Raw genomic sequence first — 27,492 nt, 5'->3', positions numbered from 1 at the left:
GCTGTACACCAAAGTGAATCAGCCATATGCATACATATGTCCCCATATCCCCTCCCTCTTGAGCCTCCCTCCCACCCTCCCTATCCCACCCCTCTAGGTGGTCACAAAGCACCAAGCTGATCTCCCCGTGCTATGCGGCTTCTTCCCACTAGCTAACTATTTTACATTGAGTAGTGTATATATGCCGATGCTACTCTCACTTATTTTTAGAGGTCCCACCTACAGAAAGCAATTCAAACAACTAAAACCCAACAGTATTACCATTATAGAGCCAATGACTTGGTCACATTTTTTCCTCTATCTTCTTTAAATGCAATATTTTATCTATTTCAAATTGCCCCCCTTTTAAGATATTTTTCCTCAGACCTTTAACATACTTTGAGAGGAAAAATACCTCCAAAATTAGAAGTAAGAGGATAAGAGTAATCCATTTTTATTATCTGTTACTTCTTAAAGTTTTTCTCTCATTTTAGCTTCAATCATGCTTTTAAGTAAAGTTGTTACCCAATTTCACCTATTCTCCTTGATTCTTAGCTGTGCTTTAGTGCACCACAGAAAATAAGACAGTGAACTCTTTTAAAGGTGAACCTAGAATATACTTATAAAAAGGCTCTTTGCTTGAAAAAAAAATGTGCCCTATTGTCATTAAAAGCTCTTAAGCAATTTCACTAGAAAATGTTGTTCATAATGGTAGAGTATTTATCATGTGTAGATACTGGGCCCCTGAATGGTACAAGAGCAGTGCTGAGTCCTTGAATTAGTGTCATAGCAGGGGATCCAAGAAATTAACAGAGGTTGTGACAATTCCTATAATAGGCTGCTGCAGAAGTCCATTAAGAGGGCACTTAACATAGTCTTTGGGATGGAAACAGGAATGCTTCCCGGCAGTGACATTAAACTTGGACTTGAAGGAATAAGAGTTGGCCAGCAAAGAAGGCATGGAGTGGGAAGGAAAGACTACTTCAAGCAAAGGTAAAATATACAAAGACCCAAAGACCCAAAGAATATTATGTATTCAATGATCTGAACATAACTCAATATGGGGAGAGAGTACAATGAGGTGTGAGAAGAAAAAGAATCAAAACTTCATAGAAAAGCAAGAATCTAAAATGGAGGAGAGTTTGGAGGAGAATTAGCTCAAGGGCAATGGGGAGCTATCAAAAAATGAGTGACATGAATATATTTGAATTTTAAAAAGATCACCCTGGTCAGAATGGAGAATGAATTTAAAAAGCACAGGCCTAAAGGTTGTGAGAGGTATTTGAACACTTTTGCAGTCATCTGATTCTGAGATTACGGTAGCCAGAACAAGGATAATCAGAGTGGGAACATAAAAACTAGACTGCTAGAAAAGAGACTGAGGAAATAAATACAATGCAGTGCAAGGGAATTGAAAAAAACTTGGTTATTGATGGACTTTGGAGAAGTGAGAAAAGAGGAAGACATGGGCGAGGCATCTCGGACTTGGACATTTGGGTAAACGTAGAGCACATCTCCGATAAAGGGAAAACTCAAGGAAGAGAATATCTAGTTCTGTGTGTGTGGTGGGGGGGGCGGTTAAAGCTTGAGGTCAATTTTGGGTACATGGATTTGGAGGAGGAATCTATGGGACAGCCAAGTGAAGTTGTCCCTCAAGCTGTTGAGATAATTCTCGTAAAGTCACAAAGAACCTACATAATCACTAATTGAAGTCATGAGAATGGATGGTCCATCTCAGGGAGGGTTTATCTTTCCTCCAAAAAAAGCCAGAACTACCACAAGGAGGCCAACATTTAAAGGGCAGCCTGGCTGGTCAGAATGGCCATCATTAAAAAGTCACAAATAACAAATGATAACAAATGCTGGAGAGGGTGTGGAGAAAAGGGAACCCTCCTATACTGTGGGTGGGAATGTAAATTGGTGCAGCCACTATGGAAAACAGTATGGAGGTTCCTCAAAAAACTAAAAATAGAGTTGCCATACGATCCTGCAATCCCACTTCTGGGCATATATCTGGAGAAAACTATAATTTGAAAAGATACATGCACCACAATGTTCATAGCAGCACTATTTACAATAGCCAAGACATCGAAACAACCCAAACGCCCGACAGATGAATGGATAAAAAAAATGTGGTACATATATACCAACACAATGGAATATTACTCAGCCATAAAAAAAGAATGACATAATGCTCTTTGTAGCAACATGGATGGACCTAGAGATTATCAGACTAACTGAAGTAAGCCAGACAGAGAAAGACAAATATCATATCACTTACACGTGGAATCTAAAATATGACACGAACTAACTTGTCTATGAAACAGATACAGACTCACAGACACAGAGAACAGACATGTGGTTGCCAAGGGGAAGGGGATGTGAGGGAGGGAAGGACTGAGAGTTTGGGATTAGCAGATACAAACTATTATATACAGAATGGATAAACAACAAGGTCCTACTGTAGAGCACAGGGAACTATATTCAATATCCTGTGATAAACTATAGGGGGAAAGAATATGAAAAATAATGTGTGTGTACATATATATATATATATATATATATATATATATGTACACACACACACACATAACTGAATCACTTTGCTATACAGCAGATATTAACACAACATTGTAAATCAACTATACTACAATAAAATGCATTTAAAAAGTAAAAAAAAAAATAAAGGCAGCCTGGGCATGTGGTATCCATATGGAAGACTGAGAAGAAGCATACAATAGTGTTATTTGCTTTGTTAAGCTCATGAACGTGAAGGCATGAAAGAGATCTGGAAATGAGGCAACTTCTTAGTGGTCCTAAATAAAGTGTGCTTAACTGTTAAGGAAGTAGAATCATTTGTTATATTAAATGTCTCCAGTGAAATAAGTTCATTCATTTATTCTTCTATTTCTTCCTTGAAGGACTTGATTCACTAACTGAGGACATGGAAATGGGGTATGTGTGCAGCTGTGTAGATAACCATCTAAGTAAGGTGTCTTCACCAATATCTTTTACCTATTTATATGCATTTATTGGTGGTGGGGAGAAGAGCTAGCTTTTGTATTAACAATACTGTACATCTCTTTCTTTATATTCAAATAATGGATTTTTTCATGAATTTAATGATTGTTCATAAAAATTACACATTTTAAAAGTCAAGTAGTATAGAAAGAAGTGAGGAAGCAACCCCTGCCCCACTCCTTCCTAATTCTAGGTCCTCCTCCTCATATGCAGTTAATTTTAGTTGTATTAGTTTTCTTGTTATTTTCCTTCAACTTCATCTTATTAAGTATATTGCTGGTTCTTTTTATTTTATTTTTTATCATCTATTTATTTATTTATTTTACAGTAGGTCCTTGTTGGTTACCTATTTTAAATATAGCAGTGTGTACGTGTCAATCCCAAATTCCCTGACTAGCCCTCCTGGTAACCATAAGTTCATTCTCTAAGTCTGTGTGTCTGTTTCTGTTTTGTAAATAAGTTCATTCGTATCATTTTTTTTTTTTTTTTAGATTCTGCATTTAAGCAATATCATATGGTATTTGTCTTTCTCTGTCTGACTTACTTCACTTAGTATGATAATCTCCAGGTCCATCCATATTGCTGCAAATATATTGCTGGTTCTTGACTTACGGATTTTAGATATTATATTTTGCCTTCCCACATTGGTCCATGAGGAATTCTCTTTCTTGGACCCAGTCTCCTGGCATCCTCCCCATGCTTCCAATAGAGGTGTACTGCTATTTTAGATAGGTTGGTTTTCAAAATCCATATTGTTGTGTCTGATGTAAATATCAGCCTTTGCTGGTATCTATCGCTTGTGTGTTTTCTATAAGAGCCACCATATTAAAGCCCTCTGTCGATATGCCTCGTTCAAGGCCAAATTTTCTCAACCTCAAGGATCCTGATATTTTGGGCCAGATAATTCTGTGTGTATGTGTGTGGAGGGGATTACTGTCCTGAGTCTTTAAGATGTTTAGCAGCATCCCTAGCTTCTACCCACTATATACCAGTAGCACCTCTCATCTTGACATCTAAAAATGTCTCCTAATAATGCCAAAGTTTCCCTGGGGGGCAAAATTCCACCCAGTTGAGAACCACTGGCCAACACTGGCTGCTTACTGGGACTCCTGCATGCTGTTATTCTGAAATTACCTTCCCGTTCTGTGGCGGATGACCTGTTTCCTGGATCCCATACCTTTCTTTTTTAAACACTACTTTCTTTGGGTGAAGCACATTGCAGTGGGCAGGTTCTACAGTGGCCCCAGTGACCCACTGCCAGGAGTCATATGCAATGTCCTCCCACATCACATGGTACTAGGTGTCCTTGCTGAGTTTAGGCTGTTGACTGAAAAAAATGCACAACTTGAGAGTTGTGAGTTGTTTTATTTGGGGCAAAATGAGGACAACCGTCCAGGAGACAGCATCTCAGATAGCTCTGAGTAACTGTGCCGAAGAGGTAGGGGGGAAGGTCAGTATATATGTGATTTTAGTGAAGGGGGGATGTGCAGTCAAGCACACGTTTTGACAGAGGCTTGCTGCTAGTCACGAGGAGCAGATGTTACCAATAATAATTTTAGTGCTTTTCTAGATATAAGAAGATGCAAGAATTGGGCTGATAAAATCTTCTCCTGAAAATATCTAACTTTCTGAAGGCTTGTTCTGCCAGTTTTTCCTAGAGCACAGAGTGCCTCATTCCTGATCACCCTGAACTCCTTTCAGAGGGTGTTGAAGGTCAGCAACTGCAGTGGCTAGTGACTTCACCCTTGACGACACAGATGGCAAGTGTCATTTTTTAGTTGGGAAAGCTCTAAAAGATTTTGATTTCTGTCTGAAGTAGTCTTCTTCTGCGTAGCTATCAATCTCTCTCGCTCTCTCTCTCCCCTCCTTCCCTCCTCCCACTATCACTCACCACTTTCTCTCATACAACTTTGTAAGGTGATAGATGTTTGTTGTTTTGAGGTGCTAAATTTGGGGGTGATTCTTACATAGCATTCAATAACTAATATATGCATATCAAGTAGTGTCTTAATAAAGGTGCTAAGGAAGTTTTAAATGATGATGTGAGATATGTCTTCCCTTTTATGTATGAATAGTTTTTATTTCTCCATATGATATATGACTGATCATTAGACTAAGCATAGAGTTCTAGCTTGAAACCCATTTTCCCTTAGAATTATGAATATGCGTTTCCATTATCTTTGAACTTCCAGTGTTTCTGTTAAGAAGTCATATGCTAGTCCGACTCCAGATTCCATCTTTAGCAGATTTAGGATTTTGCCTTTTTATGTCTTCCACTGTTCACAGTGCTGTGTAGGGTAGCACAATTTTATATCAGATTTCTTTTATCCTATAAAGTGTGTTCAATTACATCTTTGCTATTGGCCTCTCCCCACATCTATTCTCTCTCTCTTGTAAATCCTATTGGACATTGAAACATCACGTTTGACCCTCTGATTTTCTCTTCTGCTCTCCTACTGGCTGCTTTTTTGTGTTTTTCCTCAACTTTCTGGGACATTTCTCAAATTTTATCTTCCAGTTTTCCAGGTTTTTAAAAATTTCCTCTGTTGCATTTCTGAGAGTTCTTTCTTATGGCTTGCCAGTTTTATTTTAAAGCACCATGTTCTTGTTTCCTGGATTCTTATATCCTCCCACTTCTCTGAAGGTATGTCTTTAGTGTTTCTTATGCCTCCTGCATTATCCCTGTTCTCTTTAATTATCTGTGTTTGTTCACTCTGCTCTTTACCCTTCATCTTGGAGCTTTGATGGAAATATCTGATGGTGCTTGTTATCTGTTCAGACTCATGACTGCGGCACTACAAATTGGACTGAAGATTCCATGTGCACAGGCTGCCTTTTTCAACAAATGGGCTTCCCTATCAGGTGATGATATGGATAAACTGGTTTTTGTTTTGTTGTTTTTTTTTTTTAGTGGGAGCATCTCTAAAATTCTAGTTATTACATATATTTTTAATAGGGCTGTTCAGTTCTTCCACGGAAAAAACTTCCCATCTCTTGCATGGCGAAAGAAAACCCTCGCTATAGAGCTCTTGGAAGAGGGCAAAACATAAGGCTAGTGATGCAGCGCCTAGTGTACAGAGTGTCACTTTATTTCCACCTTTAACCTTGCATCCCTCTCAACCCTGCCCACCACAGCTTTGATCCCCTTTGGTTCAATTCCTATAAGCTACACAATAAGTCTCTGGCCTCCTGAGATGGAGGGGAGAAGGAATTTGCTTCCCTGGCTGGACACAGAAAAAGTGGGTCCAAGGTCAACAGCTCCCTGTACAAACTCTGCCCTATTTCCCCCAACTTCATGTCTCAGCACAGCCTCTATGGTGCACAAACCATCCCAGGTCTGAACCTCTCCCAGGATGCCTTTTCGTTAGCATGCCTTCAAAGAGACCTGAAAAGAGGTAGCTTTCACCTCCATCTGTTGCCCAATTTCCAAAAATTTGTGTTATTTCTTACCCATCCTATGCTCTCTCGTTTGTCCTCTTTGTCATTTTGAGCTCCAACTTTTTAAAATTTTTAAATTTCTTTATGTCACAGCGGAGGAGTTTAAGAAGAGAATGACAATAACTTTGTGCCTTCATTCTCCACGTTTAAGTAAGAACATGCCTTTGTTACATGTGAATTTTCTGAACCCCTAAATTTTTGCTGAGCCCTATTAATCATTGTAAAGTCACTTGTTCTGAGAAAGGAGCACTCCCCCATGTGCTATTTCACTTCAAAATTTCAATTGAGAGTGACTGCCAAGTTTAGCTGGCTAGTCTCAGAGCTGGGGGCTTGAGCTAGTCCCTGCAACTTGCATTGCAGAAATTGGCATCAATAAGGAATGCTATTTTTTCCCACTCGATAGCCCTGTGTGCTTCAATGTGCACCACTGTGCAAGTTGCCGAATATAAGAGATATCTGGCAACCTCTTTTGTTAGCAATGCTTTTCTAAATATTCCAATGGGGTTTTAGCACTCGTATTTTGCCCCATCATTTCTGTCTGGCCCACCTTCTTAATTTTTTTAATTACTATTTTTAATTCAAGTATAGTTAATTTGCAATGTTGTGTTAGCCTCAAGTGTACAGCAAAATGATTCAGTTATATATATAAGTGTATATATATATATATATATATATACACACACACACACATATATACATACACATATATGTGTATGTATATATATTCTTTTTCAGATTATTTTCCATTATAAGTTATTACAAGACATTGAATATAGTTCCCTGTACTATAGAGTAGGTCCTGTTTTTTATCTGTTCTATATATAGTAGTGTGTATATGTTAATCCCAAAGTCCTAATTATCCCTCCCCAATCTCCTCTTGTAACCATAAGTTCATTCTCTACGTCCGTGAGTCTATTTCTGTTTTATTAATAAGTTCATTAATATCATTTTTTTTTAGTTTCCACATATAAGCAATATCATATGATATTTGTCTTTCCCTGTCTGACTTACTTCACTTAATATGATAATCTCTAGGTCCATCCATGTCTGGCCCACCTTTTAAATAGGGTTCCATAAGCCAGGCACTGTGAAGTGAACATGGCATTCCTGACAGAGCACACACACTACGTGAAAGCTAACGCAAACACCAAGGAGAAACTGACAGGTTCCATGAGAGTAGTACACACGATACAAGGAGAGGTCAGAGCATAGAGCAGAATAGTTTACAAGATAAAAAGTGAGCCTAGTAGAGGTCAATTTTCAGCCACACTGGCTCAGCTGTGTGAATTTGAACAAGTCACTTACCCTTTCTGTGCCTAAGTATCCTCATCTGTAAAATGGGGAAATGTTGGCACTGACTCCATAGCCATTGTGTGAGAATTGAACGAATGAACATATGCAGAGTGCTAAACCTGCAGCTTGGCACACATGACACACTTTATAATATTGGCTGCTATTAACTGTTTTCTAGCTAAGAGGTCGAGGGAAGTCTCCTGTGGGTGGTGGCGGGAATTTAAACTGGACCCGAAGGTTTAGAACCCCACTGCAGTGCTAGCTAGAGGATCTGGTTTTCAGAGCCTTCATTTCTAGGCATCAAGAGGTCAAGCTACTTATTAAAGTGGAAACACATTTTCAATAACTTTAAATTAAGAGCAATAATGATAATCCAAGCCTGACTTGCTGCACAAAAGGCAATTAACAGCACAGAACACTGAACGTGCCCTGGGCTGCGGCCTTCTGCTGAAATTTGTTCCACATCTCGAGATAAAAGTATTTGCAGCTCAAGTGGTCCAAGGAGAATAAAAACATGTCTTTTTTTTCTGAGAAAAGCTTTCTTCACACAAACTTCAACTACTTTGTTAATCCTTAAGCCTCTAATTAGAGTTCTAGTCCAAAAGCTAAATATTCAGCACCCCTACACCCCAACTCTCTCCACCAGGCTTTAAAAAAGAAAATCAAGGTGGCTTAGTCACCAGCCAGCTCTTTGGTCTGTTTTGTAATAACCCTTCTTTGTATTTATCCCACATCTTTCATCTGAGTTCCTTAAGACCCTTTACAAACAGGATCTCATTAATCCTTAACAACACTGCTGTGAGGCCCTTGACCGCTGCAATTATCCCAAATTTACAGATGAAGAAACCAAGGCACCGAGGGCAGGCCTTTTCTCTCCTTACCAACAAAGCAGATGATAATTTCTCATGATGCTCACACTGCATACACATGACTGTTGTAAGCAACCGGCCTTGTTGCAATAACGAACAGTTGCTCAATTCCTGGAACATTTCTGAAGAGTTGTTTAAACTGGGAAAGTACAAGGTGAGAAGACCCCAAAGGCCTTCAGAAAAGAAAATCAAAGCAAGCCAGCTCCACAGAACCCCACTGCCCAAACACACTGCCTCTCACACGTGTATTACAGGGGACAGAGCAGAATCTCAGGAAGAACATTTTTGAGGACATTACTACTCAGTGAACAGAATTTATATTCATGTGCCTATTCACTATGGTGTCTTTTGTGATGCCCTGGGAGAAGCTGCCCTCTCCCCCCAATATGGCCCCACTGTAATCCTATCAAGTCTTTTCATGGAGCGTGGAGGGTGTTCCCACACTAGGTATATACATCCTTCTCCCACTAGCTTCAGAATACAGAATTCCGTCCAAGAATACTGAGGCCAACTATGTGCTAGGTACTCTGTTAGATGCTAACATTACAAAGATCAATTGTATATGGAAACTAACCTCAAGAATCTCCCGGAAGCCAACTACACTATATTCATGTTTCTATTCTCAGCACCTAGGATAGTATCCAGCTTATGATAGGTATTAGGGACTGAATGTTTGTATCCCCCTCGAATTCATATGTTGAAGCCCTATCCCTCTGTGTGGCTGTATTTGGAGATGGAGCCTCTAAGGAAGTAATTATGGTTAAATGAAGTTATAAGGGTGGAGCTCTGATCTAATAGGAAGAACGCTCGTTCCAGGAGAGATGTCTGCAACCCAAGGAAAGAGTTCCCACCAGACACCAACCCTGCTGACACACTGATCTCAGACGCTTGGTCTCAAGAACTGTGAGAAAATACATTTCTGTAGATGGAGCCATCCAGTTTGTGACATTTTGTTATGGCGCCCCAGCCAATGAATACAGTAGGTATTCAATTGATGTTCACAGATTGAATTATACTTTGTTATTTTTGTTCACCTTATTTCCATACTGGTCTTTGATTACCACTCTTCTCTCAGGGGCTTAGAACACCGAGTCAGTAGCTGCTGTCCCCCTATTTTGGTTTCCTTGACGCTGGCACATGCTGCCCAGCCTACTCCATAGACAGAGGGGTTGGGCTTGAAGGGGGGCATTTCCCAAGTGCTTAACTGCATCTCCCCAGCTGTGTCCTGCTGAGCCTGGCCTTGCAGGGAGCAGACCACTTCAACAGTTCATCAGTCCTCTGCATATACCCTGCTCTTTTTTTTTTTCCCCCCTCTTTCTCTGTCTTATTTTAGAAACATCAGACAAGTTTCCCAAAGGTCTGATTCAGAGGGCATTTGAGAAAAAGCCATTCTTAAGGTTATAAAAAAAAATTTTTTTTCCATGTCGTGTTTTTGTACATCAAAAGCTGCTGCCTGTGCCTGCTGACAGCAGCTCATGTGCAGGGTGGGCACCCTATATCTCATCTTTCTCCTTCCTGGGGGAATGTCTCCCTCATTAGGTGCTCTGCCTCCAGGGAATGGGCAATGTTTACGTTCTCTTTGTATTCAAATTGCATCCCAGTTATCCTGAAACCTGCACTTCATACGCATGCTCTGATCACCCAAGCATGCAGATAATTCATATTATTTTATTATCATCAGTAAGAAAATATATACCGTGTTTTGTACTTTACAATCTGTGAAGCACATCCTCTTGCATCATCCCATTTGATCTTTGTCTTAGCCTGATTGAGCTGCTATAACACAACACTGTAGACTGAATGACCCAAACAACAGAACTTTATTTTCTCACAGTCCTGGAGGCCAGCAAAACCAAGGTGCCGGCCAATTCAGTCTCTAGTGAGGGCTCTTCTCCTGGTTTGCAGACGACCACCTTCTCACTGTATTTCTACATGGCAGATATGGAAATACAGAGAGGGACAGAGAGAGCAAGCTCTGGTGTCTCCTCTTATGATGGCACTAACCCTATCAGATCAGGGTTCCCTCTTATGACCTCATTTAACCTCATTACCTCCTTACTATAAATACAGACATAATAAAGTCAGGGCTTTAACATATGAGTTTGATGAGGACATGATTCAGTCCACAGGAATTGTCAAGGACCTATGAGCACACCACAAAATAAAGGATCTCCCACAACAAAGAGTAGAGAAAGAGGAAAGATGACCGACATCCAGTCTTACTCATCATGCCTGCATTTCTCCATTCAGGCCCACCCCTCAGCTTGGTGGACTAACTGAGTGATGATACTGGGGATGCCATTTCCTTCTGCCCGTATCACTGTCCTTCCTCTAGAGGGAAAAGTGACCTCTCAAGGTCACATTGTGTCATAGCCATATTCTTGTGAAGTGAAGGACAGAAGTCCAGCAGGACCCAGTATCCCTGAGCAAGAGATGATTGGAAAGCTAAGAAATGTAGGAAATGAACCAACCTAAACAAAGTCTGGGCGCTAGCAAAAGACATGGGAATTTTAAATTCCAAGCAGCAAAGTGTTTTTTGATACAAGCCCAGAGACGAAAGTCATCAGGGCTTAGTAAGGCCAAGGAGACACGCCTTCTGAGGCATGCTTTTCTCAGGCTGTTTATCAGGATTCTGTGGCTCTGAGGATCTCAAGCATATGCCAGGGTCAGAGAGGGAGTGATGGGGGCAGCGTGAACCTTTGAAGGTCTCCGGTGAGAAAACAGCTGTTGAGGATTGTACTTTGAAGACACTCCCTCTCTGGATTCCTCTTCATCGCTGTCTCCCCTGAGTCAGTCTGTTCCAAAGGCGCAGTGTCTGGGTTCATCACTATTTCCTCCAAGATATGTGCAATCACAAATGCAGACAGTGCATCTTATGAATATATATGGTAAAAAAAAAAAAAAAAGACTGATAAAAAGAAAATGCTGAAGCAAAGTCAGACGTACCATTTGGTGCTGGAAGGCAGCTGAGGAGCCACGAGGGAAGGTGACCGGGAATCCTGTTTGAATTTTGTACCCAAGTGATTTCACCCTCGATTGATGGTCTTAGAATGATCACATACTCTAAATTTAATTTTTTTTCTTATTTCTACCATCAGGGAGCCAAGAAGGACAGATGATAAAAAGAGTCGAAAAGGGAATTGATTGGTTAAAAAAAAAAAATCATATTTCATATGTGATGGGAATAAAGAGGAGAAAATAAGGAACAATCAAAGAAACAACTTATTTTATTAAAAAAATATAATATCCAGGTAGAGAACACTGACTTATCTTTCAGGGACTAATTCAAGGGTCACTCTCCATTAAGAATTTTCTGACCCTCCCTCCCAGAAAGACTTGCTCACTCTACCTGGAACAGACCTCTATGCTAGTATTGATGATACATTGTTGCCTTACTTGCTTTTATCTTTGTCACCAGACTAGATTCCTTAAAGGCAGGGCAGGATCCAGTCTATCTCCGTCTCTCCCGCACATGAAATAGTGCCTGCCACATGACATGCTCTGTGAATATTTGTTAAATGACAAGCATGAAGGAGAGCTGCCCCATACTGTGGGGAAGGCAGAGCCATCACTCAATAAAATGCTCTGAAAGTTGTGTCTCTTTTGAACATTCTCATCTCCTTCTCTAGACCATTTTCCTCCTTCAACGGCCCCTTCTCCTCCAATTGCCGTGCCTCTGAGAAGTTGCCTGTGGTCCCAAACCCCAGGTTCTTGAAGCACAATTGTCTTCTCTTTCCTAAGGACTCTCTGACCCCAAAATGTCTCCCTTTCTGCCTTTGTTCTTCCATCCCAGAAATTAAAATCCTTTTCTTCCTTTAGGAAGAACCTGTTTTCATTTGAAAAGACAGCAGTGGCTTAACCTGAGTGTCTAATTGGAGAAAATTCAAGAACGATGATCAAGGACAAAGAAGAATTCCAAACCTGCCAGATCAAACCCTGTCAGGGAGAGATTCACAAGCACGGCTTTGCATCCCTTTGCTCTTTCTCTTCCAGCCTGGGCCGCCTTATTAAATATATTTGCAAGCCATGTCTCCACACCCTGGCTTCTTAACCCAGAGGGCTGAAATTGAAGCCATTTTATGTATGACATGGCCGTGGGCATTTTCTTCCTCTTGGGGAGAACAAAAAAGGCTCCTTTTAAGAGTAACCCTCTCTTAATTTCCACCAGATTCCCAAAGGTGTCTTAAATCAAAGAAAGGTTAAGAAAGCTGTGCTAACAGAAAACTCTTCCCTCCACATCAGAGAGGTGTGAATCAATCTTATTATAAAATCCCTTCCATTGCTGTACACCTGAAACTAACACAATATTGTAAATCAACTATACTTCAATAAAAAAGTTTTAAAAATCCCTTCCAGAGACTTTCCCAAGTTAACTCTTTACTGTCTTTGCCCTCCTAATCTTTTTTTTTTTTTCAATCTGTAAGTATTCTTTACTTCCATTAATATTTTCAGAGGTATATTTTCCACTGAAATGTATCAAAGTTGTGTTAAAAATATTTCTAGTTCCTTACAATTCAGTGTCCCCCATATTTTTCACTGAGAATTAGGTCAGTGACCTAATACTATGAATGTACTGGGAACAAGTTGTAAGAATACCACTTCTTTTTTTTTTTTTTTTTTCCGGGAGAAATAAGATCATTTTTATTGGTATTATTGCTGTGGGCAAAATGAGGCTAATAATAAAAGTCTGGGCCAGTGACTATTTGGGCTTACTATTTACAAAGTTGCAGTAATAATAATTGTGTACATATATATAGTATTTTCTAGTAGAAGCAGCACTTTTGCACATACTAACTCATCTTTTTTAATAACAGCTTTATGAAGGAGACAGGTATTATTCTCTGTGACTAAGTGAAGTCAGACAAAGAAAGACAAATATCATAGGATATCACTTATATGTGGAATTTAAAAGAATAATACAAATGAACTTTTTTATAAAACAGAAACAGACTCACAGACTTAGAAAACAAACATATGGTTACCAAAGGGGAAGGTCGGGGAGGAGGGATAACTTGGGAGGCTGGGATTAACACACACACACTACTATATATAAAATAGATGAACAACAAGGACCTACTATATAGTGCAGGGAACTCTACTCAATACTCTGTAGTAACTTATATGGGAAAAGAATCTGAAAAAGAACAGATATATGAGTATGTGTAACTAAATCAGTTTGCTGTACACCTGAAACTAACACAACACTGTAAATTAACTATACTCCAGCATAAAATAAAAAATTTTAAAAAAGAATACCACTTCTTAGTTCCTTATAGAAGCAGTTCTAAGTCTGCAAATAAAGCCCTAGCAGAAAGAAATATAAATGTAAGATGACACAGGAAGGGAACAGAGAATCATGAAATCTAAGACTTGCCAAGAAACTAAGAGGTTATTTTTCTCTGCCATCCACTGCTGGAATTCTTATTATGGTTTCTCCAACAAATCATCATGCAATTATTATTCGAAGACCTCCAATGACAAGGAATTCACTGTCGCACAAGGCATTTTACTCTACCGTTGTAATCTCTGAATTCCTAGGAGATTCATCCTTAAAGTTAGGCAAAATCTAACTTCTAGTTAGATTGCTTGAGAAATCTGGGCAACTGGATTCCCTCATGTATTTAGATTATCTTTCAAAAAGTTTAAGGTAGTGTCTGAGTCTCTCTTTTTCCTGATTGTGTTGAGAGAGCACAGTATCCTGTATCCTGCTTACTTTTGTCGGTCTCCTGATCCTGTGCAGGGGGACTAATGACCAGAGAACCAATGACCCAGAGAATCAATAGAAGAATGAGTGAATGAGCACTTATCTTAGTTGTGTCTCTGTAGGAGAAAGAGATGGTAGGAAAAGTCCAGCATCCTCAGTCACTGAGTCCCCCAGCACTACCTACTACAACAAGAGGTCCCTAGAGCAATCGTGGTGGGGCGAGGTGGGCGGGGATAGTGATTCTCTGAGACTGAGTAAGGGGATGGGGGACACCCCATTACTAACCACGGCTTGGACACCCATTTCCTGTGTCTTAGACTGAGCTGCAAGGCCTGTATTTTTACACTAGCCCTGAGATCTAAGGTTAAACCAAGAAACAAGGCACAAGTATCTCCTTGCTTCCTGCATTTAGCCAGGGTTTACAATATGTAAATGCCTATGGGGTCAGGTAAAGCCTTCAATGAAGTGAGGCTTTAGAGTATAAGAAAATAAAGGTTAAGGCAGAATTCAAGAATGCCTTCCCAACCAGCAAGGACCTGCTGTATAGCACAGGGAACTATACTCAATATTTTGTAATAGGCTATAAGGGAAAAGAATCTGAAAAAAAGAAGATATATATGTATGTATAACTGAATCACTTTGCTGGACACCTGAAACTAACAAAACATTGTAAATCAACTCTACTTCAATTAGAAAAAAAGAAAAGAATGCCTTCCCAATTAAAGTTATTTAAAATATGCTGTCTTGCAAAAAATAACACTCTTAGTTTACCCCTTATGGTCAAGAATACCTACTAGACTTGGGGAGGGAAGACTGAATCCCAGCTCTCTCCTTACTTGCTGTGGGATTCTAAGTGAGTTATTTAATGTCTGTCTATATGCCTTAGATTCTACAACTCTAAGATACTGATTCTATTAATACCAGTAATCACACAGGATTATTGTGAGGCTTAAGTGCTCTGTACTAATTAGAATAGTGCCCAGCATAGAGTTGAATATCTATATTATAATAGACTATACGGAATAATATATATGTAATCTGGTATAGTTATTTTTGTTACACAGTCTGTAACCATAAGCATGATCCTGCAGAACCGCACCCAAAAGGTGCTTTCGGGGAAATCTGGCATCTCAGTGCTCTTAGCTGGCTGGCCTAGGTTAATCAGTTAATCCATGCCTCAGCCAGCCGTATTGACCTTACAGAGACATTTTAGGGGCAAGAGTTAAAAACTGACATGTTGCTATAATGGTCCTAATCATACAGAGTTCTGCTGATAAATAAGAGGTCTTAATAACCCATAAGGTTTTCCTTTTCTCTTGCAGAGTCTTTCAAGACCAGACAGTCTTGGATGACCATTCATTATCCTAGTTTCTCTATCTCCTTTTTTTCTTCCCTTCCATGTTGCTTTTAGGATGAATGAATCCTTTAGAGTTAGCCATTGTTATTATTATTGTAAATCAGGCCCGATTCAACCCACAGGTCCACCAGTTTTGAACCTTGCTTGAGGCCCACATATCATTCTTCATTATCTAGTTCATACCTAGTTGGAAAACAAGATGACACGAGGAAGAACAAACCCAAGTAAAAGTGGAACAAGAGAAATTTCTAAAGTTTCCACATAAAGTCTAGAGAGGGCACAGTATGTGCTGTATATCCCCGGCTTCCTGTATGCTCCCCCCCAGCTCCATAGTCCATCCTTGTGGTGGATGGTTCAAAAGCCCAAACTCATCTCATTATATAGCAAGTTACAAGAGGGGAAAAGAAATTCTCGATCATAGGAAAGTGTTCTTTGAGACCATACTACAGGGATGTCCACATCTGCCCTCTTCGCCTGTTCCAACTGTTCTCTAGGAGTTCGATCTGAGTGTCCTTGGTCGTGACTACATAAACTGTCCTCATCACTGCAGGGTAGAATTAAGTAGGGTGAGGAGCAAACCTGGCTTCTGCGAACAGCCAACAAAACTGATGTCCTTCAACGGTCCTCCTTGTACTCATTGGGTTCTAGCCCCTTTGTCATTCTAATCTTCACATATTTCCTTTTGTCCACATTCTTTCCAAAATCTGATTCTCAGCACCCAGCCCCATACTTCACAAGGTTATGACTCACACATACTACTTCTCTCTAAGACCTAGGCAGTCAGCTTTTATTAATACAGCCTGCATTTATGCCAGTTGTTTTAACAGTCCTCAGTAAAGGATCCTGCAGCAAAGACTACAGGATATATGTGACGAGTGTCGTTCTGAAATTCAGATACGCTGATGATCTTCTCCTTTACACTTAATGGATTCCAGCACAGAATAAATAATAAAGAATGACTGCTACACAGTTGAAGCAAATTAAAGTCAATGTATTCGGGACTTCAGCAGTGAATTGACACGGCTCCTGAATACCAATTGCAACTCATAAAGGAAAAGCACAATCAAAGGTTGGCCTGGAGATCTGGAAAGACACTGCCCAGGTGGGACCACATTAAGTTGAAATTATGCAGAGTTCTGGAGGGCATGTACTGGCCCTCCAGCACAGAATAACACTCCATCAGGCTTCATGCCAACAGAACTCACCATTCTTGCAGAGCAGGACAGCCAGGTAGCCCTGAGAAGAAGAGTTGATACAGAGCAGGAGGCTGGGTGCCTGGGCTGTCACAAAGCTCAATGCAATGTTTTCTTTGGATGGGGTTGAATCTGCGTAAATCGCTGAGGAAGAGAGGCTTATATTCTTGGTCACCGGGTAGGGTTCTTGAAACATGTAAGTCACTGAAGTGCCAGCCTCAAAGACAGCAGAAACCTCTGCAAAATATCAGAGGGGAAAGCACACATTAAAACATTTGGTCGAGTATTCCAGGAGAGCCACCATTGCTTGTTTATTGTTTCCTATGCATCGGTCACTGTGTGAGAGTTTTTACATGAATTATAGAATATGCTTCCCACAATAATTTTGAAGTGGCAGAAATCACCATTTCTATTTACAAATGAAAAGCATGAGGCTTGCCGGGGGTTAAGCACCTTGAACAAGGTTGTGTGGCTAGAAGAGAGAGCTCAGATTTGCACTGTGAAATGTAGGACTGGTTTCACGTGTATCTGCGGAATAACTACCACGTGCCCGGCTGATTTCTCGAGAAGCAAAGAGGAGATGTCCCGGCCTCCTGCATAGTAGAGAGAAATTGCACCAGGATTATCTTACTTTCAAAACTGAAATCCTAACAATTCTGGTTTATGTTTTTCTCGTGGGTCAGGGGGGTGTTGAGTGGGCTCAAAACTACTGAGAGTAGTACATTGGGAAAGAAAGCAATTCTCTACGGTGTTGGGTAAAGTGTGAGGACCCGTGGAAATGGAGGAGAGGAAATCTGTGGAAAGAGTAGGAAAGGCATAGTATCCAATTCCTGGACTCAATTATTTTATTTTAATTTTTTTTTATTTGAAGGATACTTGATTTACAGTATTTTGTTACTTTCAGGTGTACAGCACAGTGATTCAATTTTACATAATATGTATCTATTCTTTTTCAGATTCTTTTCCCTTATAGGTTATTACAAAATATTGAGTATAGTTGCCTGAGCTATACAGTAGGTCCTTGTTGGTTACCTCTTTTATATATAGTAGTGTGTTTAGGTTAACCCCCCAATCCTAATTTATCTCTCTCCCCTTTCCCCTTTGGACTCAATTATTTTAAATATCTAGGGAATTGGTTTGCTCAAAAAAGAGCAAAGACTTTGGCAAAAAGGCATTCCCATGGGAAACAATTCCTACAGCAAAACATAGAGGATATAGATCTGCCATCACCATTGGGAAGGGAAGCCTCTACAGACTGATGACATTCAATTAGCAGGAGCAGGAATCACCCAATCCTCCCTGTATAATGTCTTCACTCCAACTGCTATCATTTTAGTTCAGTGGAATCAGCAAGGATCCAGTTTCACCACTGGATCTGAAGCCTCCTTTGATTTCATACTAGCTGTGTGGTTCCAGGCAAGTTAGTCAAACCCATGGAGATGGTTTTCTCGTCTGGCAAATGGGAAACATAACACCTCCCTCAACAATATTTCTGGGCAGATAAACGAGAGGATATGTTAAAGCTCTTAAGAGAGTTACCACCATAGTTTAAACTCACAGACTCTCCATAGTAGAAGAGAATTTAACCTCAACCCATACTAATGCCTGTCATAAAATATATCTGTTTAATGACTGCACATGCATCCAAGTGCTGGGATATTTTCTTCTTGGAATCAAGGCCGCTCTTAAGTTTACTTTCAATTTTATCTCTACACAGTATCAGGGTATGGAGCAAAGGTTCCTCAGTAGAATAACAGAGCTTAGATCTGCAACAAACCTCTGCTATGAAAACAGCACATTAGACATGAATCTTTTTTTTTTTTTTTAATTGAAGTATCGTTGACTTACAATGTTGTATTGGTTTCAGGTGTACAGCAATGTGATTCAGTTATACATACATATATATTTATTTTTTTCAGATTCTTTTCCCTTATTACAAAATATTGAGTATAGTTCCTTGTGCTATACAATAGGTCTTTGTTGGTTAAAAAACACATGAATCTATATTGACATAATTAATTTCTCTTTTTCCTGAATGATAGATTGAGTATCCGCAATTCCCCATGAAGTTCTCTGATTGAGTTGGTGGCACCTAGAACATAATCAAACCTGGCTTTTGCTTCCTAATTCCATTGCAAATTTGTTCTACCTTTGTGAAAATTCTGTAACAGCCTGTCACGGTGCCAAAAAAATTAAAGTTGCATATTTATGCATATTGCTTAGCAGACTGGGAATACCAGTTCCTTTTCACTAAAGATTCAGAGAAAGTGTTCTGCATTTTGCATGCAGGTTAGAAAGTCATTGGTCCTCCTGATTACAGAGATCTGTGCAGAAACTGGTGACAGGAGGGTTCTAGCTGATCATCAGCTGGATTCAAGCACTTTTCTCAAGTGAATTTCCTTGGGGACATTTGGTCTGCATTTTGAGCTACTATCTCTTAGTTAACAGAGTAATGGCTTTTATGGGATGTTCATGTGTGTGTTCAAATGTAAGTATAATTCAGATCATTCTGTCATGAATAGTATATTAGATACTGGCATTCATATTACGTTTTTCCCTTATACTTAAGATAGGAAATTAAAATGAAAAGCACTTTTTAAACTAGAGCTGTCCTACCAAATTCTGTCTTCCCTCCTCCCCAGCCCCAGTTGTATTTTTATTTAGATATTGTGAATTTCAACCTAAAACTAAATTCAGCAAAACACCTGGCTTTGATTATTCTCTCAGTTTCTTTTCTTTTATAATCTAAGAGTTTGAGCTCTCTGATCATATTTAAGCTCTCTGATTGATTTATCTGAACATCTGAAACCACTGGGCTAAATGAAAGAAGAATCTTCACTTGAAGGTGGTTATTACCAACGACCATCATGCTACTCTAGGGCCATGATAACCAATATTAGCAACATCCTTTGAGTATCTACCTGGTGGGAGAAACTGTGCTGATTAGATTCTGAGAAGACAGGACACACATGAAAAGAAATAAGACCGATGGAAGGTGGCCTTGGATGTGATGTGTGAATGACAGAGACATCGAGTCCCAGAGTTGAATGCCTCTGTGGGCGGGAGCAGCATGAGAAGACCTGAAAGAGGAGCTTGGTATTGACTAGGCCTTAAAGTGTGTAATGAACTCAGAGCAGATGCTAGGAGTCAGAGTGGTGCTGGAGAGGATGTGTATCTCCCACTCAGCCTTGGAGTCAGATTGACATGGGCCTGGACCCTGTCTGTGCCCTCCTCCTGTTTTCTCATGAGATCCCATCAACTGCTGGCTATTCATACACAAACAGGGATGAATTCAATCTCGTGGCGGGCAGATGGGTTGGAAGAGAGGATGTAAAGGGACAGCACATAGTAGGAACTCAATAAACAAGAGCTGGTCTTAATAATAGTAATAGAAATAGATTTAGAATTAGAATAAGTATAAAGACCAGGCCTTAATGAATAGGCTAGCGGTTCCATAGCAACCAGTCAGGCTGTAAGTAATTTAGAATAACTTCAAACAAACTGAAAATAAATGAAAGAAATGGGAATTTGAATGCTGAGTGGATATTTCATATTATTAAAAAGTTATTAAATTTTTCTTACTATAACAGTCCTGTGGATACATATTTTTATGTCATCTTTTAACAATACATATTGCAGTATTTATAGAACTGATGTGATATCTGGAATTTGCTTCAAAATAATAAAATTCCCTGGTGGTCCAGTGATTAAGAATCCACCTTCCAATGCAGGGGATGCGGGTTCGATCCCTGGTTGGGGAACTAAGATTCCACATGCTGCAGGGCAAGTAACTACTGAGCCCACACACTCTGGAGCCCACATGCCACAACTAGAGAGAAGCCCGCACGCCACAATGAAGAGCCCACATGCTGCAACTAAGACCCGACACAGCCAAATAAATAAATAAATAAATAATAATAATAATAGGAGGAGGGACGTTAGGCTATAGATGAAATAAAAATGATCATGAGTTAATAGTTGTTGAAGCTAAATAATGGATGCATGGGGGTTCTGAAACCCTTCTCTCTACTATAGTGCATAATTGAATTTTTCTGTAGTAAAAAGTAAAAGAAAATAATATAAGTGGCAGGAAGGTATATAGTATAGAATTTTTTTCAACAGGTTTTTGGCAATTGCTAAATTACCTAAATATGTATACTATTTTTTCACTGAAATTCCATTATTAAGGGAATAATCAATACATGTGTTTATCACAGCATTATTTATGTGCAAAATTTGGGGCAATCTAAAATTCCAAAACAATAGTAAGAGCATTTACTGAGACTTTATAGGCCAGGCATTATCTCAATTGCTATGTGAAGCGCTTGTTAAATTTCCATCACAATCTTTCATGAAGAATTCCTGAATTTTCCACATTTTACAGACGAGAAAACCAAGGAATCGTGAGGTTGAATTACATAACCAGTGCCACACAGTGTAGACTGTAGATGAGTCAGAATCTGAACACAGGCAGGACTGGTACCAGAGTTCTACTACTGCTACGCGAAAATGCTCTGTGATAAAATAGGTCAAATACACAGAAGCAATTCCACCAGATGGAATATATTGCAATCATTAAAACTGATGAATTATATAGGAATGCCTATGAAATGAAATAAAGAAAATTCAGAATATAAAATGGAATGGACAGAATTATCTCAGCTACACTAAATGCAAAGAAAAGAGCTACAAGAAAATCATACCTCCTTTTTAACAATTGTCTTTGAATGATTAGCTTGGTTTTTATTTTTCTAGATTTCCAGATGTATTTTCAAATAGAATTCCAAATATATTACTTAGAGTTTTTAATTCAGAAAGTTTAAATGACTGTCATACCTAGACACTTCAGATAGTGGTTGGGGTAGAGGTGGGCTACAGACAAGTACACAGATGGTATTGGAACAACTGGATAGTCACAAACAAAAGAATAAAGTAGGATCCCTACCTTACAACATATACAGAAATTAACTCAAAATTTATCAAAGACTAAATGTAAGACCTAAAACTACAAAACACTTAGAAGAAAACATAGACATAAATCTTCCTGACATTGGATTAGACAATAGTTTCATAGATATAACACCAAAACACCAGCAACAACAACAAAAAATAGATAAATTGGACTTGTAAAAATTAAAAATTTTGTGCTTCAAAAGATATTGTCAAGCAAGTGAAAAGGGGAGAAACATTTTGCAAATCATATACCTATTATGAGAGTTATGTTCAGAATATAAAAAAATCCTACAACCAAACAATAAAAAGAAAAATAACCCAGTTTAAAAATGGGCTATAGATTTGAACAGACATGCAAAGAAGATGCACACTTGGCCAATAAGTACATGAAACAGTGTTTGACATTATCAGTCATTAAAAAATGCAAGTCAAAATTACAATGTGATATATTCTTTCACACATTCACAGCAGAATGTGTCTTATGGAAAAGATAGTAACAAGTGTTGGAGAAGATGTGGAGAAATTGGAATACTCATATATGGCTGGTAAGAATGTAAAATGGAGAGGTTACTTTGAAAACAGTTTGGCAGTTCCTCAAAAAGTTTAGACAACATGTAATTACTATACGACTCAGCAATCCCATCTGTAGGTATATACCCAAGGGAACATAAAACATAAGTTCATACAAAAAATGTACATGAATGTGAATAGCAGCATTATTCATAATAGCCAAAATAAATGGAAACATCCCATGTCCATCGCCTAATGAATGGATAAACGAAACATGGCTCATCCACAGAATGGAATACTCTTTTGGAAATAAAAGGAAGTAAAGCACTGAAAAATCCGCAGCATAGATGAACATTGAAAACATTATGCTAAGTGAAAGAAACCAGACACACAAAGGCCACTTATTGTATGATTCTATAGATTTTCTGAAATATCCAGAATAGGCAATTCCTAGTGACAGAAAGTTAGATGAATGATTTCCAGGGACTGGGAGAAAGGTGAATGGTTCCTAAGGGGTAAGAGATTCCTTTTAGGGATGATGAAAACATTCTAATATTATGGAGTGGTGATGGTGGTGCAACTTTGTGAATATAGTAAAAACCCCTGAATTGTGCTGTTGAAAAGGGTGAATTTGGGATATGTAAATTACATCCAAAAATTTAAAAAAAGAGAAACACATACATAAAACAATAACAAAAAAAACCCTACATATTTGAATCCTATTAACACATTCCTGTACAGGATGAAATTAGGGTCAAAAACGGGAAAAAGGAATCAAAAAATGCTGGATGAACCTCCAGCTCTGACATTTATTAGCAGTCACTAAACCAGTGTGATGGTCAGTATTTTTACGTGTTAAATGCAAATATTGCTTCTTCCCTCCTAGCTTGGGGATAAGGACTAAATGTTGCAGTCAATAACTGCTAGCTAGTTTGTGATTACCATTCTTTTGTATCACACTCAGAAACAGAAAATGGGTCAATAGACAGTGGTTCTAGACCAGTCATTGGTCATGGACAAATGTCCTTAATTCTACACCAGATATTTCCAGGATTGGCAGCCCCTAAAATATACATTCCATGGAAAGTTAACATAAAAGACTCCCCTTACAAAGAACAGCTTTATCCAGGACCATCTTGGAGCTAAGGGCTCCCATTTGAGTCCCAAGCCACACTTCCCAGACCCAATCGGCATTGCTCAAAGATGCGTTTAAAAGGTTCATCTCACATACTTTGCAACTGCTGAATATAAAGGGAATCATTTCCTTAGATTTATGAGATGGGGGAAAAGTTCACAGTGAAATATGAAGGAAACTGAAAAGGCTAAGCAAATATCTGTCAAACTAAAACATGGGGAGAGAGCACAGCAGATATCTCAAGAAATACAGTCAAAAGATGCAGTGGCATGGGCAGAAGATAATGAATAGGAATTGTTTCAGAGAAAGGAACCAATGGGAAATTAGGTTCAATTTAGAGCAAGATGATCTATGAGATGTTTGAATAATGTCTCTGGAGAAATACAGAGAGGTCTACTGTTTTTCTTTATTTTTTTTCCCAAACAGACACTGGGTATAGATCTTGTAAAATAACGCTAGTATATTTTAGGGACTGGGTTTGGTGGTGTTTATTCTGCATTTGCTTCTTCTACCCTGTGGGGCCAGTCTAAAGGTGGCATTCAAAATTTCAGGGGAAGTTATTCCAGAGACTTCCACCAGGGTGAAAATGCAGGAGCACTTTGTTTTAGCTCACAGGAAGAGCCTACTGGGGTGGGATCTCTTTTATTTTGAACTTCCATGTAGGCCCGACACTCTGTTGGCCCTATAACTTCTACCATTAATTTTCTCCTGAGGTGCTCAATGCTTCCCAGCAGTAACAAGCAAGTAATTCAAACTAATTGGGGAGGAGGGCAGTGTCAGTGAATGAAGAGCTTAAATTATAGTCCTTCAAAGAGAACACTGGGTGCTTTTTCCCCTGCTGTCTTTAAGTTCCAAGAGTAAGTTGAACAAAAATAAAGCATTGTTTGTTAGGGGTGCGCTTGAAAAATGTGTTTTCATGAACTGACAAGAATTATTTGTAATTGCCATCATTGTCTGTATGTAAATGGTGTTTCAAAGTGATTAAAACATTTTATTTTAATAGTTTAAATGCTTCTCTTGAAATATTGTTTACGTTCTTGGTCAACAAACTTTTTTTCCATCAATAAAATAAACTTTAAAAGATTCTGTGAAGATTGATAGTAGACCAAATCTTTTGTCCTTCTAGTCGAAAAATACTAAGTATGGATACTGAATAATGAGTTTTTATAGTTTGTAGTTATTTTTAATTGCTCCAGAGAATTTACACCATAACCATCATTCCTTGTTTAAGGCGTATATCCAACATATTTAGCTTTTATCAATGAAATGAATTCATAAGATTAGGAGGGTGTGTGGAAAGGCACTGGGGCAGGGATTTTTTTTCTTTCCTTTTTTTTTTTTTGGCCACATGGCGCAGCATGTGGGATCTTAGTTCCCCGACCAGGGATGGAACGTGTGCCGCCTGCATTGGAAGTGTGGAGTCTTAACCACTGGACCACCAGGGAAATCCCTGGGGCAGGGATTTTGACTCTTGTGCTCCGTTCTCAGCCCCCTGAGGAACTAAATGTGAATCTTCGGGCAAGACTTTTAAAGCCTCAGACACCACTCATGTCATCTGCAGAACAGGGAGATTTTACTAAATACATGATATGGATTTCACTAACTCACCTACACTCTCCATATTGTAAAATGATTTACAATGGCTCCAAGGTCTCTAAGGGCTTTCCAGGGCTAGATTCTATGATTCTTTGATTACATTTGTGGACGGAGAAATTGGAATTGGAAAGGTTAGTACAACAGAAATGACAGTCCACCTCTCCCGGGGCTCAACTGGCTCTAGGCCACGTCAGGTGTGTTTTCCTGTTTCTATCCATCCAGTTCAACTGGACTGCCAGTATCCACACACAAGAAGAATGAGTATATGTAATTATGTTAAGGAGCTATGCAGAGTCTCTAAAGAGAGGGAAACTGAGGAAGAGTAAATGATTGTTTGAGGACTGTCTAGGGCATGGGTTTCCTATGACTTGACTACAACCTGTAGGCACTAAAACACAGCACATGGGGAGAACATAAGTTTCTATTGTACCTTTTCTGCAAAAGGGCCCTTCGTATGGCGAATTGGTGCAGTCGCAGAAGTATCCACTGTGCTTCTCCACACACTTGCCCCCGTTGTGGCAGATGCGGCCGTAACTGCTGCAATGGCCCGGGCATCCGGGCCGGACTCCAGACGTGACCTTTGCCCTCTCCTCCAGGTCCAGTTTCTGCCCATTCAAGTGTAAGGAGCGTATGCATCCTAGGAAGCCTTTCTGTCTTGATGATGTTCCCCCTGTGCAGTGAAAAATAAAAGGAAAAAATATATAGAAGGTACAGGGTTCACATTTTTGAGGTTTAATATCAGCACTGGTGATAGTTAATTATTGTGCTGTCGGCATCCTGTGTTGAGCTTTTCTATTAGTTTCCGGTGAGAATTAGGAATTCAAAGAACCTGGGGAAAAGGCATGTGTTTCCTGGCTGGAAAATGAACTCCCCCACTCAAAAAAATAAATAAATAAAAGACTGTGGTTCATGTGGAATCCTGTACTTGACATATTTAAGATACAAAACTTCAGATGGCCCCATTCCTTGCAAATAAAATAAAATGTGCTCTTTGTCTATAGCAGACATTTATCTGAAGGTGAATGCACAGAGTGGGATTGCCCCTCTGGTGAAGTTAGAAGCAAGCTAGGTTAGGTGCACTCAGTTAGAAAAGGCAATGAGTGTTGTAAAGCTTATGCAGCAGAGTGTCGTGTACTATGAAGAGGTGTATGTTAGGACCGGACAGACATGGTGTCAAACTCCACGCCAGTAGCCCATTAGACATAATGACCACTGGATCCCCTAAGCCTCAGCTCCTTGATCTGTAAAATAAGAATCAGTCTATTTCATGTGTTCATGGTAAGGCTTTGCAATCATTGGTCTTCACTATTCCTTCTCTTGAGCCCTCAAAATGGCTAGAACTAGTAGGTTGTATATATATACATACTATTGATTACCCCCAAATGATTATTTAGAAAATAAATTTTTCCTTCTGGAATACAGAATAGAATTGCAACCCAACTTTCTGCTGAGGGTATATCTTGAAGGTTTCAGCGAGATTCACAATGCTTGTTGCAAATTATTTAAGAACAGAGGAGATTCAAAGTGACAGAGTGTTTTGTTACTGTTGGAAACCTAGAATCCTATCAACCTAAATCAGAGGATATTAGAAAAATGTGTAAGGAGAGACAACACACCAAGAAATAAGCCAAATTCCAACACCATATTGATTTGGTGTTGGGAATTCTGGGAGCTCCCAGAGAAGACACAGGGTCAGCCTGCCCTTACAAAACACAAATTCTAATTGAAATACAATGCTTTCGCCTCAAGTCCATTCAAGTGGATAAATGGAGGACACACTCAAGTCTTCAAGGTCTACAGAGTGTTCTAACGGAAAGGAGAAGGTGTTAGAAAACAAGGGCAGTCAATATTATGACATAATATGAGTGTGTTTCGTGTTTGGTAATTGCAGTCATTGTTGCTTTTGTTGTGGTCATCCATTTACAATGCTTGGTGTCAATTTATTTATCTCTTGTAAAAATAAATTACAGTGTGTGTGTGTGCATGTGTGGAAAAAAAAAGTAAATAAATAAAAAATAAAAATAGCAAAAAAAAGAAAACAAGGGCAGTACTGATGTCTCATTTGTTTACTGTACATATCTCTCATTTCTGAGCCTCATTTACGTGTAATACCTCATGCTACAATTTTATTAAAACTTGGTCTTGCAAATGACCAGATAAAAATATATTCCCATCAATGTGGATACAAATGTGAATTCCAAATGTGTTATCTCTGACCTGGAATATCATGTTAAACAAGAAACAAAGCAGTAAGTTAAATAAATGAAACTGTAACGCAAAAAATAATAATAATAATAATAATTCTGGCACGTCAGCCTGGCAGGGTGGACAAGATAATAATTAGCAGTAGGGTTGGAAGTAGGGAGAATTCTGTCTTCTCTGAATCACACCAGGTCATCAGACCCATAAATATATGTATGGTAGTCATTGGCTGCCTCTAAAAG

General features: G+C 39.1%; 1 protein-coding gene across 1 annotated transcript in view; it reads right to left on the bottom strand.

The window, feature by feature from the left end:
• Positions 1 to 27,492, bottom strand: part of CNTNAP5 (contactin associated protein family member 5) — an 862,652-nt gene that overhangs the window by 88,838 nt on the left and 746,322 nt on the right. The window contains exons 18-19 of the mRNA XM_082397815.1: positions 25,479 to 25,718; positions 16,867 to 17,091 (exon numbers count right to left, since the gene is read on the bottom strand). Of these exons, the coding sequence (XP_082253941.1) occupies positions 16,867 to 17,091; positions 25,479 to 25,718 (465 nt within the window). The remainder of the gene's footprint in view (positions 1 to 16,866; positions 17,092 to 25,478; positions 25,719 to 27,492) is intronic.

The sequence above is a fragment of the Balaenoptera borealis genome (assembly GCF_965194805.1).
Source record: "Balaenoptera borealis genome assembly, chromosome: 6".
In the NCBI taxonomy this organism is placed as follows: domain Eukaryota; kingdom Metazoa; phylum Chordata; class Mammalia; order Artiodactyla; family Balaenopteridae; genus Balaenoptera; species Balaenoptera borealis.
This window is presented reverse-complemented; position numbering and strand designations above follow the sequence as displayed.